The sequence below is a fragment of the Vitis vinifera genome, chromosome 1 (genome assembly GCF_030704535.1).
Source record: "Vitis vinifera cultivar Pinot Noir 40024 chromosome 1, ASM3070453v1".
NCBI classification, from domain to species: domain Eukaryota; kingdom Viridiplantae; phylum Streptophyta; class Magnoliopsida; order Vitales; family Vitaceae; genus Vitis; species Vitis vinifera.
Genome location: NC_081805.1, coordinates 19,982,113 through 19,999,345, shown reverse-complemented (window position 1 = coordinate 19,999,345; position 17,233 = coordinate 19,982,113). Strand labels below are relative to the sequence as shown.

At 33.8% G+C, this 17,233-nt stretch overlaps 1 protein-coding gene and 1 pseudogene across 1 annotated transcript; one reads left to right on the top strand and one right to left on the bottom strand.

Annotated features, from left to right (window-relative positions):
- Positions 1–1,137: 1,137 nt before the first annotated feature.
- Positions 1,138–2,390, bottom strand: LOC100241096 (xylan glycosyltransferase MUCI21). Its single transcript, XM_002266061.5, has one exon. It carries the CDS (start codon positions 2,372–2,374, stop codon positions 1,193–1,195), a length of 1,182 nt encoding a protein of 393 aa, XP_002266097.5. The 5' UTR covers positions 2,375–2,390; the 3' UTR covers positions 1,138–1,192.
- A 2,760-nt stretch (positions 2,391–5,150) lies between these two features.
- LOC100263380 (extracellular ribonuclease LE-like) lies at positions 5,151–12,554 on the top strand (annotated as a pseudogene).
- The last annotated feature ends 4,679 nt before the right edge of the window (positions 12,555–17,233 follow it).

Sequence of the window (17,233 nt, the reverse complement as noted above, 5' to 3'; positions counted from 1 at the left end):
TGTTTTTTTAGGAAACACAAACCCTAATCTAGATTGGAGTTTCCTACCTAAGGTTAAAAATATAACGAATATATTAAAATAAGATCTAAGAATTAGAAAACAAAAATCTTACCTAGAGAAATCTGTTCTTCAAACCCTGAAATTCGACTCCAATCTTACATTCTCCGGAACTCTTTGCGAATAGGAACACGATTTAGAAAAGAACAGGAAGAACAAAATTCTAATTTATACCTAGGGTATTATTCGTAAAATTACCTTTTCACCCTTCTTTCATTTTATTAAAATAATTAATTAATTAATTTAATATTATTAATATTTTCCTAAATTGCCCCTAAAAAAAAAACTTGGGCGTTACATGTGTTTTTATATTTGAAATGTTTATGATTTTATATGTTAATGTTAGCCTTAATTTAAGATATTATATTACTAGATTTAATAATTTGTTATTTTATATGATAATAATTTATTATTACCATATATTAATGGTGTGATATCAATTATATTAATTTAAGTAATATATTATTTTATATGACAATGGTAGCATATATGGTATATTAATTTATTTTATTAACAATATATTAAAACCATTTAATTTATTATTATATTAACATATTAAAATCATTTCACTAATAATATATTATTTAATAAAAATTTAAAATGAAGTTAATGATTGAATTATATGTCTTTTAATAAACAAATCATTATATTTGAAATAAAATAGTTTTTAATTATTAACATTATCATAAATTACTTTCTCTAGAGACTTTGTAATTATTGAAATTAAGTCAAATATGAGAAAAAAAATGATTTTTTAAGTTTATATAATTATATTTATTATTAAAAAAAAATTTTATAATATTTTTATAATTTTTTGAACTTTTTAATTATTTTATTTTATATATCATCCGATACCAGAACCCGACATCGAGGTGTCTTAAGACCCTTCAAATCAATGACCGATAGTGTGACTTTAAACCATGCAAGTTAATGAGTGACTCATCAGCAAATAAGGATCTCTACAGTACAATGTTCATGATTCTTCCACTTATAACAAACTATTTTCTTTGAAAAAAAACTGTCAGTTTAGAAATCAAATATTGGATAATGATTTAGTTAATAAATTATTTGGAATTTGCTTTTATTGTTGTTCAGGAGCATATACGAGGGTACATCTCATGCATACAGTGACTGATTATCCCTTGTTTTGCAAGAACTTACTGGCTTTGTTATAGGCTTCCTCCAAATGTCTCCTAAACCTAACCAAGTCCAGTGTAATATTTTGCTCCTTCAAATATACGTCCATAATCTTAGTGGACCAGCCCTTTCCCTGAGCCCTTACTGGGTCCTTCACCATTATGTCATCGTTGCCATACTTGTCTGCCAAGGTGCTCTCCTTCTCTCCAATCTTATACTCCATGTACTCCAACCCTAATTCCCTGGAAGAATTGCCGAAACACGTCTCTGCCGCCCACGCAAGTCCAAGCGGCACGACCTGCATCAACACCGAACCTGGCCTAAGAAACAGCGAGTGCGTGAGTGCGGCGCCGTGCACTCCCATCATGGCATGGCTTGAGTTGATCAATGCGTAAGCTTCCCGCAGAGAGGTGGTTGGGGTGGGGTGGAAGAGGATGACGTGGAAGCCCACCTCCTCTGCTGCATTGTTTAGGTCACCCTGGTTCAAGATGTGCCGCCCAGCGCCTCCGCTTCGAGTCACCAACACCAGGCGTGGTCGGGCTTTCTGCTTGGAGATGTTGGGACTGGGAAAGGGGTGATTTTGGGCATAGGCCGCATCCAGGAAACCGCGGAAATGGGTGAGATTTATTGAGCTGGGCATTAGTGTGGGGTCAATAGTCATGAAACCATGTGAAATGAGGCCGACATGGGCATAAGGAAAGCAATGCGTGGCGTTGGCTTTTTCCAGGTTCACGATGGGGTGCTTACTCAACGTGTGGAGTAGATCTGCATACTTGCTCTCCCACCAACGCCGACTACTGTGGATGACGAGGACGTAGTTTCCATCCGGAAATATGGAATTGACGGTGATGTAGAGAGGGATGAAGCCATCATTGAAATCATGAAACACATTCCCAGTGTAACCCCCAGCGCTGAAGACAAGGGCTGGGGCACTGTGGTGGACTTGGCATGAGGGACTGGGTGGCCCTGAGGTGAGTCTCACCTCCTTGATCCGGCCCATCACGGAAGTTTCCCATTTTCGAGGGTAAGGCCGGACTTTTTCCATAAGAGCTTGGGTGGGCTCCACAAGGAAGAAAGTGGAGGTGGTGGGCTCCAACACGGTTGTGGCATTGACTGTGCACATGTCGTAACGCTGGTGAGAACGGTCACAGCTTATTTGCTTAGCCATGTGCTGCCCCATGACTTTCACATCCTTGTATTTCCCTGCTGCAACCATGAATAAAATGTGTTGAAGCTCTGGTCCCACGACATGGGTTGTTAAGTTGGTTCTAATACCGACTTAATGAGCGATGCACATGTACATGTTTAAATTAGAAAAAGCACAAAGGTAGTATTATCTTTTGCGTTTGTCATTAAGATGCACTGATTATTCAATAATATAATTATCTTTTTGCCAGTCCAAGAGATTATCTACTGGGCAAAAATAATAAGCTTTCCTATATATTTAGACTTATATGCATTGGAAATTAAGCAGACAAATAAAATAAAGAAACCATTATCACCGCCTAAAATAACGCTATAACCTATTCAAATAGTTTAATTAGACTGTTCGGTCTTTAGATGAAATGAATCCAAGTCCCTTGTTGCCAGGCACATTGCAGAACAATCAGAAATCAGAGAGAAATGGATGTACCTAAAATAAAGAATTCCCTTCTTTATCACTACTAAAATAATAAAGAATGCAGTGGACTTTGCCTGCAACAACACAATCATACTTATATTGGTCTCCTCCACGACGCCAATATCTACTTCAACTGCTTTTTTATTCAGAAACGTGTACATAAAACGTATTCAAAAATACGAAAGCGGGCTTCGTCCCAATTCATTAATGCAATGTTTGGTTCTAAAAAGAAATGCAAAGCAAAGAAAAATAAATAAATAAATAGATAAAAAAAAAGAAAATTATGAAAGAAAATAAAAATATGAATTTAATATCAATGAATTACTTTTAATTAATTTTTAAAATTTTTTATTTATTTATTTTTATTATATAAAGACTAAATAATCTTAAAATGTATTGTTTCTAATTCATTTTAATTATATATTATTTTTTTTATAATAAAATCAAATATATGGAACCATTTTTCTCAAACTTTTTTTTTAATATTTTTCAAAACCAAACATAAACTGTGCACAAAAACATATTTTTTTCCTTTTTTTTTTTTTCAATAGAACTCTTCAAGAGTAATGTTAATATGATATTGGTGTAACTTAACGTAAGAGTAAATTAGTAATAATAAAAATGGCAATAGTTTTGAATTCACTTAATTTTTGGTTAGTAATTTTAATGATTTTTTTAAAAACAATCAAATGTCTTGTGAAAAAGGAAGGTTATAAAACAACTTAAAAAGAAAGAAAGTAATTTCCATGGAAAATGAGTATAGAGATTGAGAAGGTTTAGGCAAGACGTACCTTTAGTAATGGTAGAATTAGTAGGTGCGTATAAGGTCCATTTGGAGGAGATACTGATCTGAAAAACCAACAAGAATATGAACAAGACGAGGCATGCAATGGGTGTCGCTGTTGAATCTCTCTTCTTCCTCATTACTCCAACCTCAAGTAACAGATCAGCTCGCCCTCGCCCGACTCTCTCTGATTTAAGATGTTCTTTTTCTTTGAACCACTATGAGGGTTTCTCTTGTCTCATTCAAGGTTGCGAATTTGATTATAAAATTAAAAATTAAAAACACACAAAGGCTTTTCTCTATTAAGCCAAATCTCACCCACCTGCCTTCACCGGTTTGACTATTGGAAGAGGTTGGGACCATAGTTGAACGTAACATAATTAATGCCATAGGTGGTGGAAAACATGTAATCCCTCTCTTTCTCTCTCTCTCTCTCTCTTAAATGGTATTCCTTCTATTATGATTTTTAATATATGGGCAAAAAAAAAGAGATATTCTCTCTCTCTCTCTTAAATGACATTCCTTCTATTATAATTTTTAATATATGGGCAAAAAAGAGATATTATGTTGAGAGATAATGAGCCAAAAATGTGAGAGATGGTAATTTAGGTCAATTTGTCCAAAAATGAGAAATATGTTAATTGATTTTAGAAAAAAATGGACCACAAGACACAGAAAAAAAAATGCTCTACTTATATTTTAGATTGTGACTAGAGTACAAAAAATATGCCCACATTTTTCATATGCGACTCTCTGCGATATGGTTGAGGCAACATTGGCAACAACCACCTGACCTGGAAGGGAAACTTCACGTGAAACATTTTGCGTGTTGCGACGGAGCAGTGTTAGTCCCACGAGTAAAAGCCCTTTGGACTCTGGAGTCTGGACCTAACAATCATTCATTGCTTCATCATTTTCCACATATCAATTAGTGCATTCGGGACCAGGGTTCTAAAAGGAATACATGCGGAGTGTAACACACGGTTGATGTTGGTGGCAATTCCATGGCGATGGTGGGTAAAGGTGTGGCTCAAACTGCACTTGGACTTGGATGCATTACAACTCAACTTCCTGGTCCCACATATTGTAACTACATGATTAGATTTCTTTATTGAGCTTAGTCATACAAGTTTGAAAACCTTCAACACTTTTCACAACTAGGAGGCTAATCCGATCTAATTTCAAGAAAAAGAACAGATATGCTTCCATTTGTTCTGTCACAGAAGTAACAGAGCTAAAAAGCAAATGAAAGATACCTCACTGAGGGCAAAATTCTCCACTCTCCATCAATCTTTACATTCATTGAATACATTTAATCAATACAAATTATCTAATGCTACTGCTTCATTTACTAAACAATCCAAGCAACTGCATCTTTTTTATCTGCCCCATCCTGCTTCTTGTTTCAGTCTGATCATCCAACTCATTCTTGGGGAGAAAAAAACTGAAGGAAAAAGACAAATATACCAAAAGAAAGAATGGGGATCGAATTTAAAAACGGGAAGCCTAGGAAATCGTCACACGCAAGCCATGTCATTTAGACATTGATATACAGTTGGTAACAGCATCCTGCCCCGGATATTCTGTCCACATTTTCCATTTTTGCCTATAGATACACTTCTATATCAACGCCATTTCATCGGGTAGACAGAGAAAGATAAGAGATTGGGAGAGATGAAGTCCAACCAATCATTCTTCATCAAGCTTTTGATAATACAATGCCTCACAGTTGTGTGCTTTTCACAGGATTTTGATTTCTTTTACCTTGTTCAACAAGTGAGTCATCCACGCGCTTCCATTTACATAAATGTTTATATTTTTTCTGGGGTTGTTCCTGAGTTTGTGAGCTTTCTTCTTCGTTAATTTCAGTGGCCAGGATCCTACTGTGACAGTAAGCAAAGTTGCTGCTATCCAACGACAGGGAAGCCTGACGCAGATTTCGGAATTCATGGGCTCTGGCCCAATTACAGGGATGGCTCCTACCCCTCCAACTGCGATTCCAATAACCCTTATGATGAATCCGAGGTAGGTGCATCCCTATTGAAACTTAGAGATGATAAAAATATAATTATATTAATTTTTTTCTTCCTTAGTGGCCTATTTCTCATCTTCAGAATTTTTGTTGTTTCTATAAATTCCATTTTGTTCAGCATTTCTCACCTTTTCTTTTTATGGAGAATGAAAGGGACTGGGCCGGCATAAGTGGACAAAAAATCACCTTGTTTTTGGGGTAATTTTGTTCCCCACCTGACAATTCATTCACATAGCTAGGAATTTCATAATTTGAGGGACATTGGATGATGTGTTTGATGAATAATTGAATGGTCGAGTTTGGTTTCAATGGAGAAAAAAAAATGGGCCTAAAGCTTATTTGTAGCGAACAAATTCTGGAATAATACTTCCTGATATTCTCATCTAGTAGTTGAAGTTCTAAGCATCCTTGTATATCATCATCACGGTGTAGATCTCAGACCTCATCAGATCCATGTAAGAGGAATGGCCAACACTGGCCTGCCCTAGCGGCAACGGCTCCAAGTTCTGGGCACATGAATGGGACAAACATGGAACCTGCTCGGAGTCGGTCCTCAGCCAGCACCAGTACTTTGAAGCAGCTCTAGACCTGAAGAAAGATGTAGACCTCGTCCAAATTCTTAAGAAAGCAGGTACGTCTGAGTTTTCACGTTTCACCACATTGCTTTACTTATTTTTACAGCATTCATTACCACTGCGGCAGGAATCCGAGCGAACGGAGAGTCATACCCCTTATGTTATATTTATATAAATATATATAAATTGTTGGTTAAAAATAAAGTGTAAGAAGAGTTACACTTTTGATTTGATTGATGTTAAAAATTGAATACAATGGAGAAAAGAAACACTCTCAAACACTCTCTTGATACAATAAAACTCTCAAAGTTACAAAATAAGAACAAGAAGAAGAAGAACACAAGAAAGGCTCAAACAAGTTCTTGGAACTTTGTCCAAAGACTCTATTTCCTCCCACCACTAGAAATCTTTAGGGAACTAATGGAAATAGTCTTGGGATTGATCAAGTCCTTTCACTTTTCTACATAAGATTTCAAAAAGAAGAAAAGTCATATATAACACTCTTAGGGTTGAAAAATGGTTACAAGGATGAGAAAAAACCCATTGTCTTCCTCAATCTCTTCATCTTTGTAACATTCAAAAATTAAATCATATGTTTAATTCACACATTAAACATGATTTAATCTCGAATGTGTAAATCTCTTACACTTAACCTCCTAAGTTTATAAAGTTACAAAGATGAGAAGACTCATTGTCTTCTTTAACCTTTCAAGTTTTGTAACATTTCAAAACTTAATCATGTGTTTAATTCACACATTAAAAGTGTAACCCTTATTACACTTTATTTTCAAAAGTTATTTTTTAAAAGTGTAACTCTTCTTACACTTTATTTTTAACCAACAATTTATATATATTTATATAAATATAACAATCCCCCACTTGGTTAAAAATAAACATCAACCCTTATAACCTCAACAGTGAAAATGCATAAAATAAAATATCTTTCGATTTGAATTTTACCTTAGTGTAATTGTCACAAAGCTCCGTTGAAATCCCAGGTTGCTTGTAGCATTGAACCAGTTATTCCTTGTAACGAAACCGGTAACAACACACACACTTCTAGTCTTCAATGGAAGGAGAGACTATCAAGATTATGAACCAAGACCTTGTGAGGTTGGATCGTTTTGATGGTTCCAACTTCACTAGGTGGCAAGACAAGGTGAGATTCCTTCTCACAACACTCAAGATTTTCTACATCCTTGATCCTACCTTGGCACCATTACCGGAACCAAAGGAAAATGACACACCTCAAGTGGTGGCGGCAAGGAAGAAGAAGGAGGAGGATGAGCTCATATGTAGGGGTCATATTTTGAACGCCTTATCCGATAGGCTATATGATCTCTACACCAACACCTATTCCGCGAAGGAGATTTGGGAGGCTCTTGAAAACAAGTACAAAGCCGAGGAAGAAGGTACCAAAAAGTTTCTCATTTCTCAATACATAGATTTCAAATTTTTTTTATGAAAAGCCTCTCTTACCACAAATTCATGAGTTGCAAGTAATTGTGAATTAGTTGAAAGTTCTCAAAATTGAACTTCCGAAGCCTTCCAAGTTGGTGCTATTGTGGCTAAATTACCTTCTAGTTGGAAAGGTTATCGGAAGAGGATTCTCCACAAGAGTGAAGATTACTCCTTGGAAGAGATTCAAAAACATCTTCGCATTGAGGAAGAATTGAGATCAAGAGACAAAATGGTGGAAGAGTCCAATGGTGGGACTAACAAAGCCAATGCGGTTTCAAAGGCCAATCATCCTAGAGGTAAAAATAACAACGACAAAAGGAATTCCGAAAATTATATGAGCCCCAAGAAAAATCAAAAGCAATTTAAGGGCAAGAAAGGTCCTTGTTTTGTGTGTGGAAAACCCGGGCATTATGCTAGGGAGTGTAGGTATCGAAAGGACCTAAAAGGGGCTGTGGTGAATGCAATTGATGAGGAGATCATTGCAACACTAAGCGATGTGTGCGTTGTCCAAGGAAAGGTGCAAGGATGGTGGTATGATACTTGTGCCACAGTTCATGTTACCTATGACAAATCTCTTTTCAAGACCTTTGAAGATGCAAATGGAGATCAAGAGGTTCAAATGGGCAATAAAGGAAGATCCAAGGTGCTTGGCAAGGGCACTATTGAAGTTGTTTTTACCTCCGGCAAAAAGGTTACCCTTATAAATGTATTGTATGTCCCCGATATGAATAAAAATTTGGTTAGTAGGGATTTGCTTGGCAAACTGGGTATCAAAGCGGTGTTTGAATCCGGTAAGCTAATTTTATCCAAATCGGGGAACTTTGTGGGAAAGGGGTATTCTTGTGATGGGATGATCAAACTTTGTACCATTGACAATATCAATAAAATGGCGTCTACTTCCGCTTATATGTGTGATTCAAATTCTTTATTTTTGTGGCATAATAGGCTTGCACATGTTGGTTTAAGCACTATTAAAAGGATTGTGAAATGTGGTTTGATTGCTTGTGATACCAAGAAATTTGAAAAGTGTGAAATATGTGTTAAATCAAAGATGATTAAAAAGCCTTTTCATAGTGTTGAGAGATCATCTAATTTGCTTGATTTAATACATAGTGATCTTTGTGAACTTAATGGCATGTTAACAAGAGGTGGAAATAGGTATTTTCTTACATTCATAGATGATTGTTCTAGATTTACCTATGTGTTTTTGTTGAAAAACAAAAGTGAAACTTTCAATGCCTTTAAAGTTTACAAAGCCGAAGTTGAAAATCAACTAGAAAAAAAAAATATTAAGGTGCTTAGAAGTGATAGAGGTGGTGAATATTTCTCTAGTGAATTCAACTTTTTGTGAAGAATATGACATAATACATGAGTGCACCGCACCCTATACACCTCAACACAATGGCATAGCAGAGAGAAAGAATAGAACATTCTTGGAAATGGTGAATGCTATGTTATTGCATGCTAAATTGAATTTCAATTTGTGGGGTGAAGCTTTGTTGACTGCTTGCCATATTTTGAATAGAATTCCTATGAAGAAAAATGAGATATCTCCATATGAGTTATGGAAAGGAAGGAAGCCTAATATAGGCTACTTCAAAGTGTGGGGGTGTCTTGCTTATTGCAAGAAAACGGATCCACATAAAACAAAATTGGGTCCAAGAGCCATTAAGTGTGCATTTGTAGCCTCAAATAGCAAAGCTTATAGGCTATTAGACTTGGAGTCTAATGTGATAATTGAATCAAGAAAGGTAGAGTTCTTTGAGAATTTGTTGAGTGATAGCAATTCTCAAGTACCTACTAGTGTTGGAGAGTCTCTAGAGGAGACGCCTTCAAAGGTTGTTGAGCAACCCATTGTGCCTCAGAAAAGCCAAAGAGTTAGAAAAGAGAAAGTGTTGGGATCGGATGAGATTGACTCTCAAAGAATTTCCTTTTACTTAGTAGAAGGAAATAGAGAAGATATTATAAGAAAAATTCCTATAGTACTTCAAATAGAGGAGGATCCCAAAACATACAAAGAAGCTATGGCTTCTAGAGATGTTGCTTTTTGGAAAGAGGCTATCAATGATGAAATGGATTCAATTATGTCCAACCAAACATGGGAATTGGTAGACCTTCCACCAGGATCTAAACCAATAGGGTGCAAGTAGGTATTTCGAAGGAAGTATCACACCGATGGCATGATTCAAACCTTTAAGGCTAGATTAGTAGCTAAGGGGTTTAAACAAAGAGAAGGTATTGATTATTTTGATACCTATGCGCCGGTGGCTAGAACAACATTGATTAGGATATTGTTTGCTTTAACATCAATTCATAATCTATTTGTTCATCAAATGGATGTCAAAACAGCATTCTTGAATGGGGATCTCAATGAGGAGGTCTACATGGAACAACCAGAAGGCTTTGTTCTACTGGGGAATGAAAACAAAGTGTGTAAGCTTGTCAAATCATTATATGGTTTAAAACAAGCTCCCAAACAATGGCACGAAAAATTTGATCATGCTATTCTTTCGGATGGATTTAGACACAACAATGTGGACAAGTGCTTATATTCTAAGACTTGTGATGACTATATGGTCATAGTGTGTCTATATGTGGATGACATGTTAATCTTGAGTGATGACATGAAAGGAATAATAGAAAAGAAAAGGTTTCTATCCTCAACCTTCAAGATGAAAGATCTTGAAGAAGTTGATACTATATTGGGTATAAAAGTGAAAAGAAATAGTGGGGGTTATGCTTTGAACCAAACCCACTATATTGAGAAAGTAGTTAGCAAATTTAGTCATCTTAAGATTAAAGATGCTAATACTCCATATGATTCAAGTATAAAACTTGAAAAGAATGATGGTTGATCGATGGCTCAACTTGAGTATGCAAGTGCAATTGGAAGTCTTATGTATGCTGCTCAGTGTACTAGGGCTAACATTTCATTTGCAGTTAGTAAACTAAGTAGGTTTATTAGCAATCCAAGTGTGGAACATTGGAAAGCTATTGGTAGAGTTCTTGGTTACCTAAAGAATACCAAAGAACTAAGCCTCCAATATTCAAAGTTTCCTGCTATACTTGAAGGGTATTCAGATGCAAGCTGGATATCGAGTGTGGGAGATAATTTATCTACCACAGGGTGGGTGTTTACACTTGGTGGTGGGGCCGTCTCTTGGGGATCCAAGAAACAGACTTGTATATCACACTCAACCATGGAGGCAGAGTTTATAGCTCTAGCTGCAACTGGAAAAGAAGCTGAGTGGCTTAGGGATCTCATGATGGACATTCCTTTTACTGCAAATAATGTGTCAACAGTGTCGATACATTGTGACAGTCAAGCCACTCTAGCTCGTGCGTACAGTGGAGTGTACAATGGGAAGTCTAGACATATAAGCATTAGACATGAGTATGTGAGACAATTGATTCAATATGGAATCATCTCAATCTCATTTGTGAGGTCAAGTGGAAACTTGGCAGATCCTTTTACTAAACCTCTTACAAGAGATTTAGTAAGGATAAAATCTAGAGGGATGAGACTAAAACTCCTTAAATAAAATTCACCAATGATGGTAACCCAACTTAATACTACAAAATGACTAGTCTTAAGTTCAATAGGTAAAAACAAGTCATTGATAAGTGGGTTGTGGCAACATTAGAACATGTGAGTTCCATCTGTGATGATTAATGCTGGTTGTTACCGTTGGAGGGTTAAGCTTAAAGCTTTTAATGAAATTCAGTCTATGTGTGACAAGCATCTTAAAGGTAACAAGGATGCTGGAAGAATTTCACCTATGTGAACTTAGGGGTGGTGCCGCCTCTCATGAGAGTTGTAGTTTCTTTCAAGAAAGTTCATGAATGGATTGAGCACATGGCCATAAAAGCGCTAAGCAAGAAAATAATGGGCACTCGTGTGGTTAGTGGAAGTGTGTGTGTTGTTACCGGTTTCGTTACAAGGAATAACTGGTTCAATGCTGCAAGCAACCTGGGATTTCAACGGAGCTTTGTGACAATTACAGTAAGGTAAAATTCAAATCGAAAGATATTTTATTTTATGCATTTTCACTGTTGAGGTTATAAGGGTTGATGTTTATTTTTAACCAAGTGGGGGATTGTTATATTTATATAAATATATATAAATGGTTGGTTAAAAATAAAGCGTAAGAAGGGTTACACTTTTAATGTGTGAATTAAACACATGATTAAGTTTTGAAATGTTACAAAACTTGAAAGGTTAAGGAAGACAATGAGTCTTCTCATCTTTGTAACTTTATAAAACTTAAGAGGTTAAGTGTAAGAGAGTTACACATTTGAGATTAAATCATGTTTAATGTGTGAATTAAACATATGATTTAATTTTTGAATGTTAAAAAGATGAAGAGATTGAGGAAGACAATGGGTTTTTTCTCATCCTTGTAACCATTTTTCAACCCTAAGAGTGCTATATATGACTTTTCTTCTTTTTGAAATCTTATGCAGAAAAGTGAAAGGGCTTGATCAATCCCAAGACTATTTCCATTAGTTCCCTAAAGAGTTCTAGTGGTGGGAGGAAATAGAGTCTTTGGACAAAGTTCCAAGAACTTGTTTGAGTCTTTCTTGTGTTCTTCTTCTTCTTGTTCTTATTTTGTAACTTTGAGAGTTTTATTGTATCAAGAGAGTGTTTGAGAGTGTTTCTTTTCTCCATTATATCCAATTTTTAACATCACCTTATACAACATTAAAGACGCTATAAAAGATGCAGTTGGAGTCACACCGTGGATAGAATGCAATGTGGATTCATCAGGCAACAGTCAGCTATACCAGGTTTACCTTTGCGTCGACACTTTTGGGAAAAATATCATCGAATGTCCAGTCATGCCCAGGGGGAAATGTGGTTCCAGAATTGAATTTCCCGCATTCTAGGGGACACATTGTATCTTTTCATTTTTTTTGTTCCTGAACATGAATTGTATATATTGTGGTGCTTTATAGCCTAGTCACAATGTTTCTGTGTTCTGACTTCTGAGTGAATGAATAAAGGTGCATCATCGCACGTTAGGCTGGATTAGCATTCCTTGGTGCTTTTCTTCCTTGTTAGAGTGAAAAATAATTAGAACTACTTGTGTACTATGAATGACATTGGAGAATTTGGGAGAGCCCCAGAAGGTATTATTTTCAAATGTAATACACATGAGGGTAATGAAAAAGTTCAAATTAGCAATTAACTCTTCTTTATTTGTATGATGTCAAACACAAAGATGACGTGTCGGGCGGAGAATTTTTTTAAAATTAAATTGTTCAAAACAATTAGAATCATAGTTTGTAATTTTGTTTTGTTTTAAAATTTTGATAGCAAAAATTTAAAACCAAGGCTTGCTAAAAAAAATCAATGTCTATTTTTTTTAACTAATTACAATAGGGAATTAACAATCATCATTCACTAGTGTCTCATTCTTTTCAAACATCAAAGCTTTACCTATAAACCAATTTTTTTTTTCTATAATTACATAAATTTATGAGAAAATCATCCAAAAGAAATTTTTTTTTCCTTTTATTTATGATTATATTTATTTATTACCATATAAAATTACGAAGAATGTGACTAGAGTACAAAAAATATGATTGAGGTATAAAATATGTGAATAAAGTACTAGGGTTTAAAAAATATATAATTTAAGTATAAAAAATATATCATGGTAAAAAAAAAAAAGTGACTAAGGTAGTATAAGGTATAAAAAAAAAGACTACAATACTAAGGTACAAATAAAATAACTAATTTAGGTATGAAAAATGTGGTTTAGTCATAAAAAATATGATCAAGATACTAAAAATGTGATAAAACAAATATGATTAATGTGCAAAAATGCAATTATGGTAATGGAACGTGAAATTTGTCATCTAAGTACAAAAAGTATAACAAAAATACAAAAGACATATTCAAAATATAAATGTACAAAGAATATGTAAAAAAGAAATAAATAATTTATATCATTTAACATAAAAAATTTCTAGCTATTTTTATATTTGCATAAAATAAATAAAAGAATGTTACGTCACCCTTCAACTTATATTCTCTTTAACATAAAAATAAAATTCATCTTTATCATGACAAGTTACAAAAATTTTAACTTCTCATTCTCCTTAGTTATGGTCATTACAATTTTGATAAATGTTAAATAGCATATATTTAATTAATTTTTATCTTAATTGATTGTTTCCTTTATCAAGTTATAAAATTATATAAAAAATTCATGTTAAAATAATAATTGTTCAATTAAAAAAGAGTTGTAAAGTTTTTATATTTTTAAGATGTATGTATGTAATTCAAATTCATTTAAACTTTTTCTTTAGATTACATTCATTTATGGGAAAAGTGGGTTTTGATACGCTAATTTGAAAAAATATAGAAAAAAAACCTTAACTTTTATAAATCAATTTTGTCTTCATTTATTTAAAAATATTTTAAAATATATGCACTTTTTATAACTCAAATAATTATTTCCTAAAATACCCTTTTATTTGATAATATTAAATAAAATTATCCAAAATTAATTTAACATTTTAATTTGATAAAAGGGTTTTACAAATAAATATATTATAATTTTATTATTATATAATATGAGATACAAATTTTTGTGAAAAAATTATTTTGGATTCTCAAGTGATAAATAAAATGTTTCTAATCCCCTAGTTAATAATGATTTTATATCGTGTATTATGTAAATCTCTTGGTCTTCTCATTTTATTTAATAAAATTGAATAAAAATTTTGTTAGTTGACATCAACAATAAAATAAAAAATTTTAAAAATTATAAAAAGAGTTAAAACTAAAATACATAAAAATTAATTGCAATTAAAAACAAAAAAAAACTTAAAAATTTAAAAATAAAATATTTACTCCCATTGTATTTTTAGCTCTTTCTGGATATTTATATTTTCTATCATAGTGCTTTAATTAAGTGAAAATTTATATTTTATTTTTATATTTTTAGTTTTAAATTTTTTAATTATATTTTAATTTTTAAAATTTCTTATTTTATTAATCTCAAATAAGTTCTCATAGTAAAAAATTATTAATTGATATTATTAACATCTAAAATGGTCATTTTAAGAAATAATTATTTAAATTATGAAAAAAATGCATATATTTTAAAATATTTTTAAATAGATGAAGATAAATATGATTTATAAAAATTTGAGTTTTTTTTTTTTCAAATCAGTGGTTCAAAATCCACTTGTCCCTTTATTTTTTAATCGAACTTTTATTTTTTTGGTACAAGCAAATTTAAAGAGAAGGAACAAAAAACTTGTTAGTTCATAATAAGCTTAAAACCGACCATGTAGGCGGTATAAAATAAAAACATAAACTTAAAAACAAAGCTTAATTAAAACCGACCATGTAGGCGGTACAAAATGAAAACATAAAATTAAAATCAAAGCTTAATTAAAACCATCCATGTAGGAGGTATAAGAACATAAAATGAAATGAAAATAAAACTTAATTAAAAACCATCCATATAGGAGGTAATCAAAACATACTTATATTATACATAAGGAGAAATATCTTACAATGGACAAAGGTAGGAAAGCTTGAAGAAAGCTTGAAAGCTTGAAGGGGTTACATGATGAGAGAGAAAGAAGAGAGAAGGGAGAGCATAGGAGCCTAAATTGAACGTGCTTACAAATGAGGACCAAGCCTCCTTAAATAGGCAAAAAAGGAATCTTGAATAGTAATCATGAATAGTAGACCCGTGCTTGAATAGTGAATAGTGAATAGTGAATAGTAAGATTCACTTTTATACCGAAATCCCCCGAAAAACCCTCTTTTGGTTGAGAAAACTTCTGGCAGGCTGCTTTATACTGTGTAGACACATGCTTGCTGCTTTTGGAACAGAAACTGCAAAGCTTGTATAATATTCTTGATGGAAGACAAAAGGCTGATGATTACTTAGATCTTCTTATTGGAGGAAGGATTCCTTCACAGTCATCACCATTGTCTGGAAGGTAGCTTGTTGAATCATCAGACTCTGCATAAGAATTTTCTTGGGAGAAACTTGAGCTTCCTTCTTCAAGGATTTTCTGGAAATCTTGAGGAGTCTTAGCTGCTACGAGCATGGCTTGTAACTGTTGCTTTTTAAGGAGAAACTGAGACATATCATCACTGGCTGAGACTTGTGTGGGATTCTGGAGGAAATACTGCTTAACTGTATCAATAGATGCGTCATTTTTTAAGGCATCCCACCATTTAGTTTTAAAGGTCCTTCCAAGAGATGGAAAGGCTGCTGATTCATCTATAATGATAATATAGTCCCACTAGACTATCCAAGCAAGGCCAAATTTGCTGAAGAAGAATAGTAAAGGGGGAAAAGCTGAAAGTTCTCTGGGGATATCAAAAGAACTTTTGAATAGCTCAAAGCCATCCGGGATGGGATTGGGAAGAATCTTAATAGTCGGACCATAATAATTCTACCAACTGTAGAACCAAAATGGGAAAGAGGAAAGCTGATTTTTAGATGGAAAATAGAACATCCATGAATGATGGAAGTCCCTATTCTGGATCAGAAAAGCATTAAACCATGTTCTCTAATAATCCCAATAATTAAAAAACCTTGGCTTTGATGGTTCAGAAAATTCCCTTAAAAGATTAGGATTTCCTCCCCATTGCTTGACAGTAAGAATCTTATAGATATGGTAGGTGGAGAATGCCAAACCCATATTGCTGAATTTGTCTGCATGATGCTTAATTTTAACAGAACCAGTTTCTGTAAGGACTGCTTCATAAAACTCTCTTGTTCTTAAAATATCACCAGAGGGATAATGAAAATTTTCTTGAAAAGCTTTTGCAGCAATTTCTCTGGGGTTTTCAGAGAAAAATTCTCTTTCTATAACCAAAAGAGGTTGATTTAAATCATTTTGCCAATATCTTGATTTTGTTGAAAGAGGTGTGGGGTTGGCAGCCACCACAATTTGCTTGTTTGAAAAAGAGGAGCTTGATGCTAATTCCTTTTGAGAGGGATTAGCCTTAATGACTTGCTTGAAGGTCTGGGACCCTGAAATGGCTGGATACTGGGTGGCCTTGACTGGATTAGCTGGATCAGAATGATCATAGTACAAGGTCATCATCTTGTTAGGCACAGGTTTAGAAGAATGAAGCCTTGCTTCTTCTTCTTCAACTTGTTGGCTCCATAGCATTTTATGGGGAGAAGGAACTTGACTAGGTTGGGTTTTCTGGCTAGGAGCTTGGGTATTCTTTTTAGGGGCCATGGTCTCGTGAACCCTGCAAATTTCATGAGTTGAGTGATTAGGAATGGAACTTTCTCCTTTAATAAACTCGATTTGAAAATTAGGGTTTAAAATAATCCAATCAATTAAATCATACTTAAAAGCTATATACTTAATTGTTTTCTCAGCTGTGAAAACAACTTTTAAAATTCCTTGGTTCAAAATATCAGTTTGAAATTTTGAAATGCATAAAGGAATGCTTAAAATATCATTTATAATGAGATTATGAATGAATTGGGTACCAAATATCTTAGGTGGATCATCTATTCTAACAAGATTAATTTCTTGATCACATCGAGTGATGTTTTCAACAGGATTAG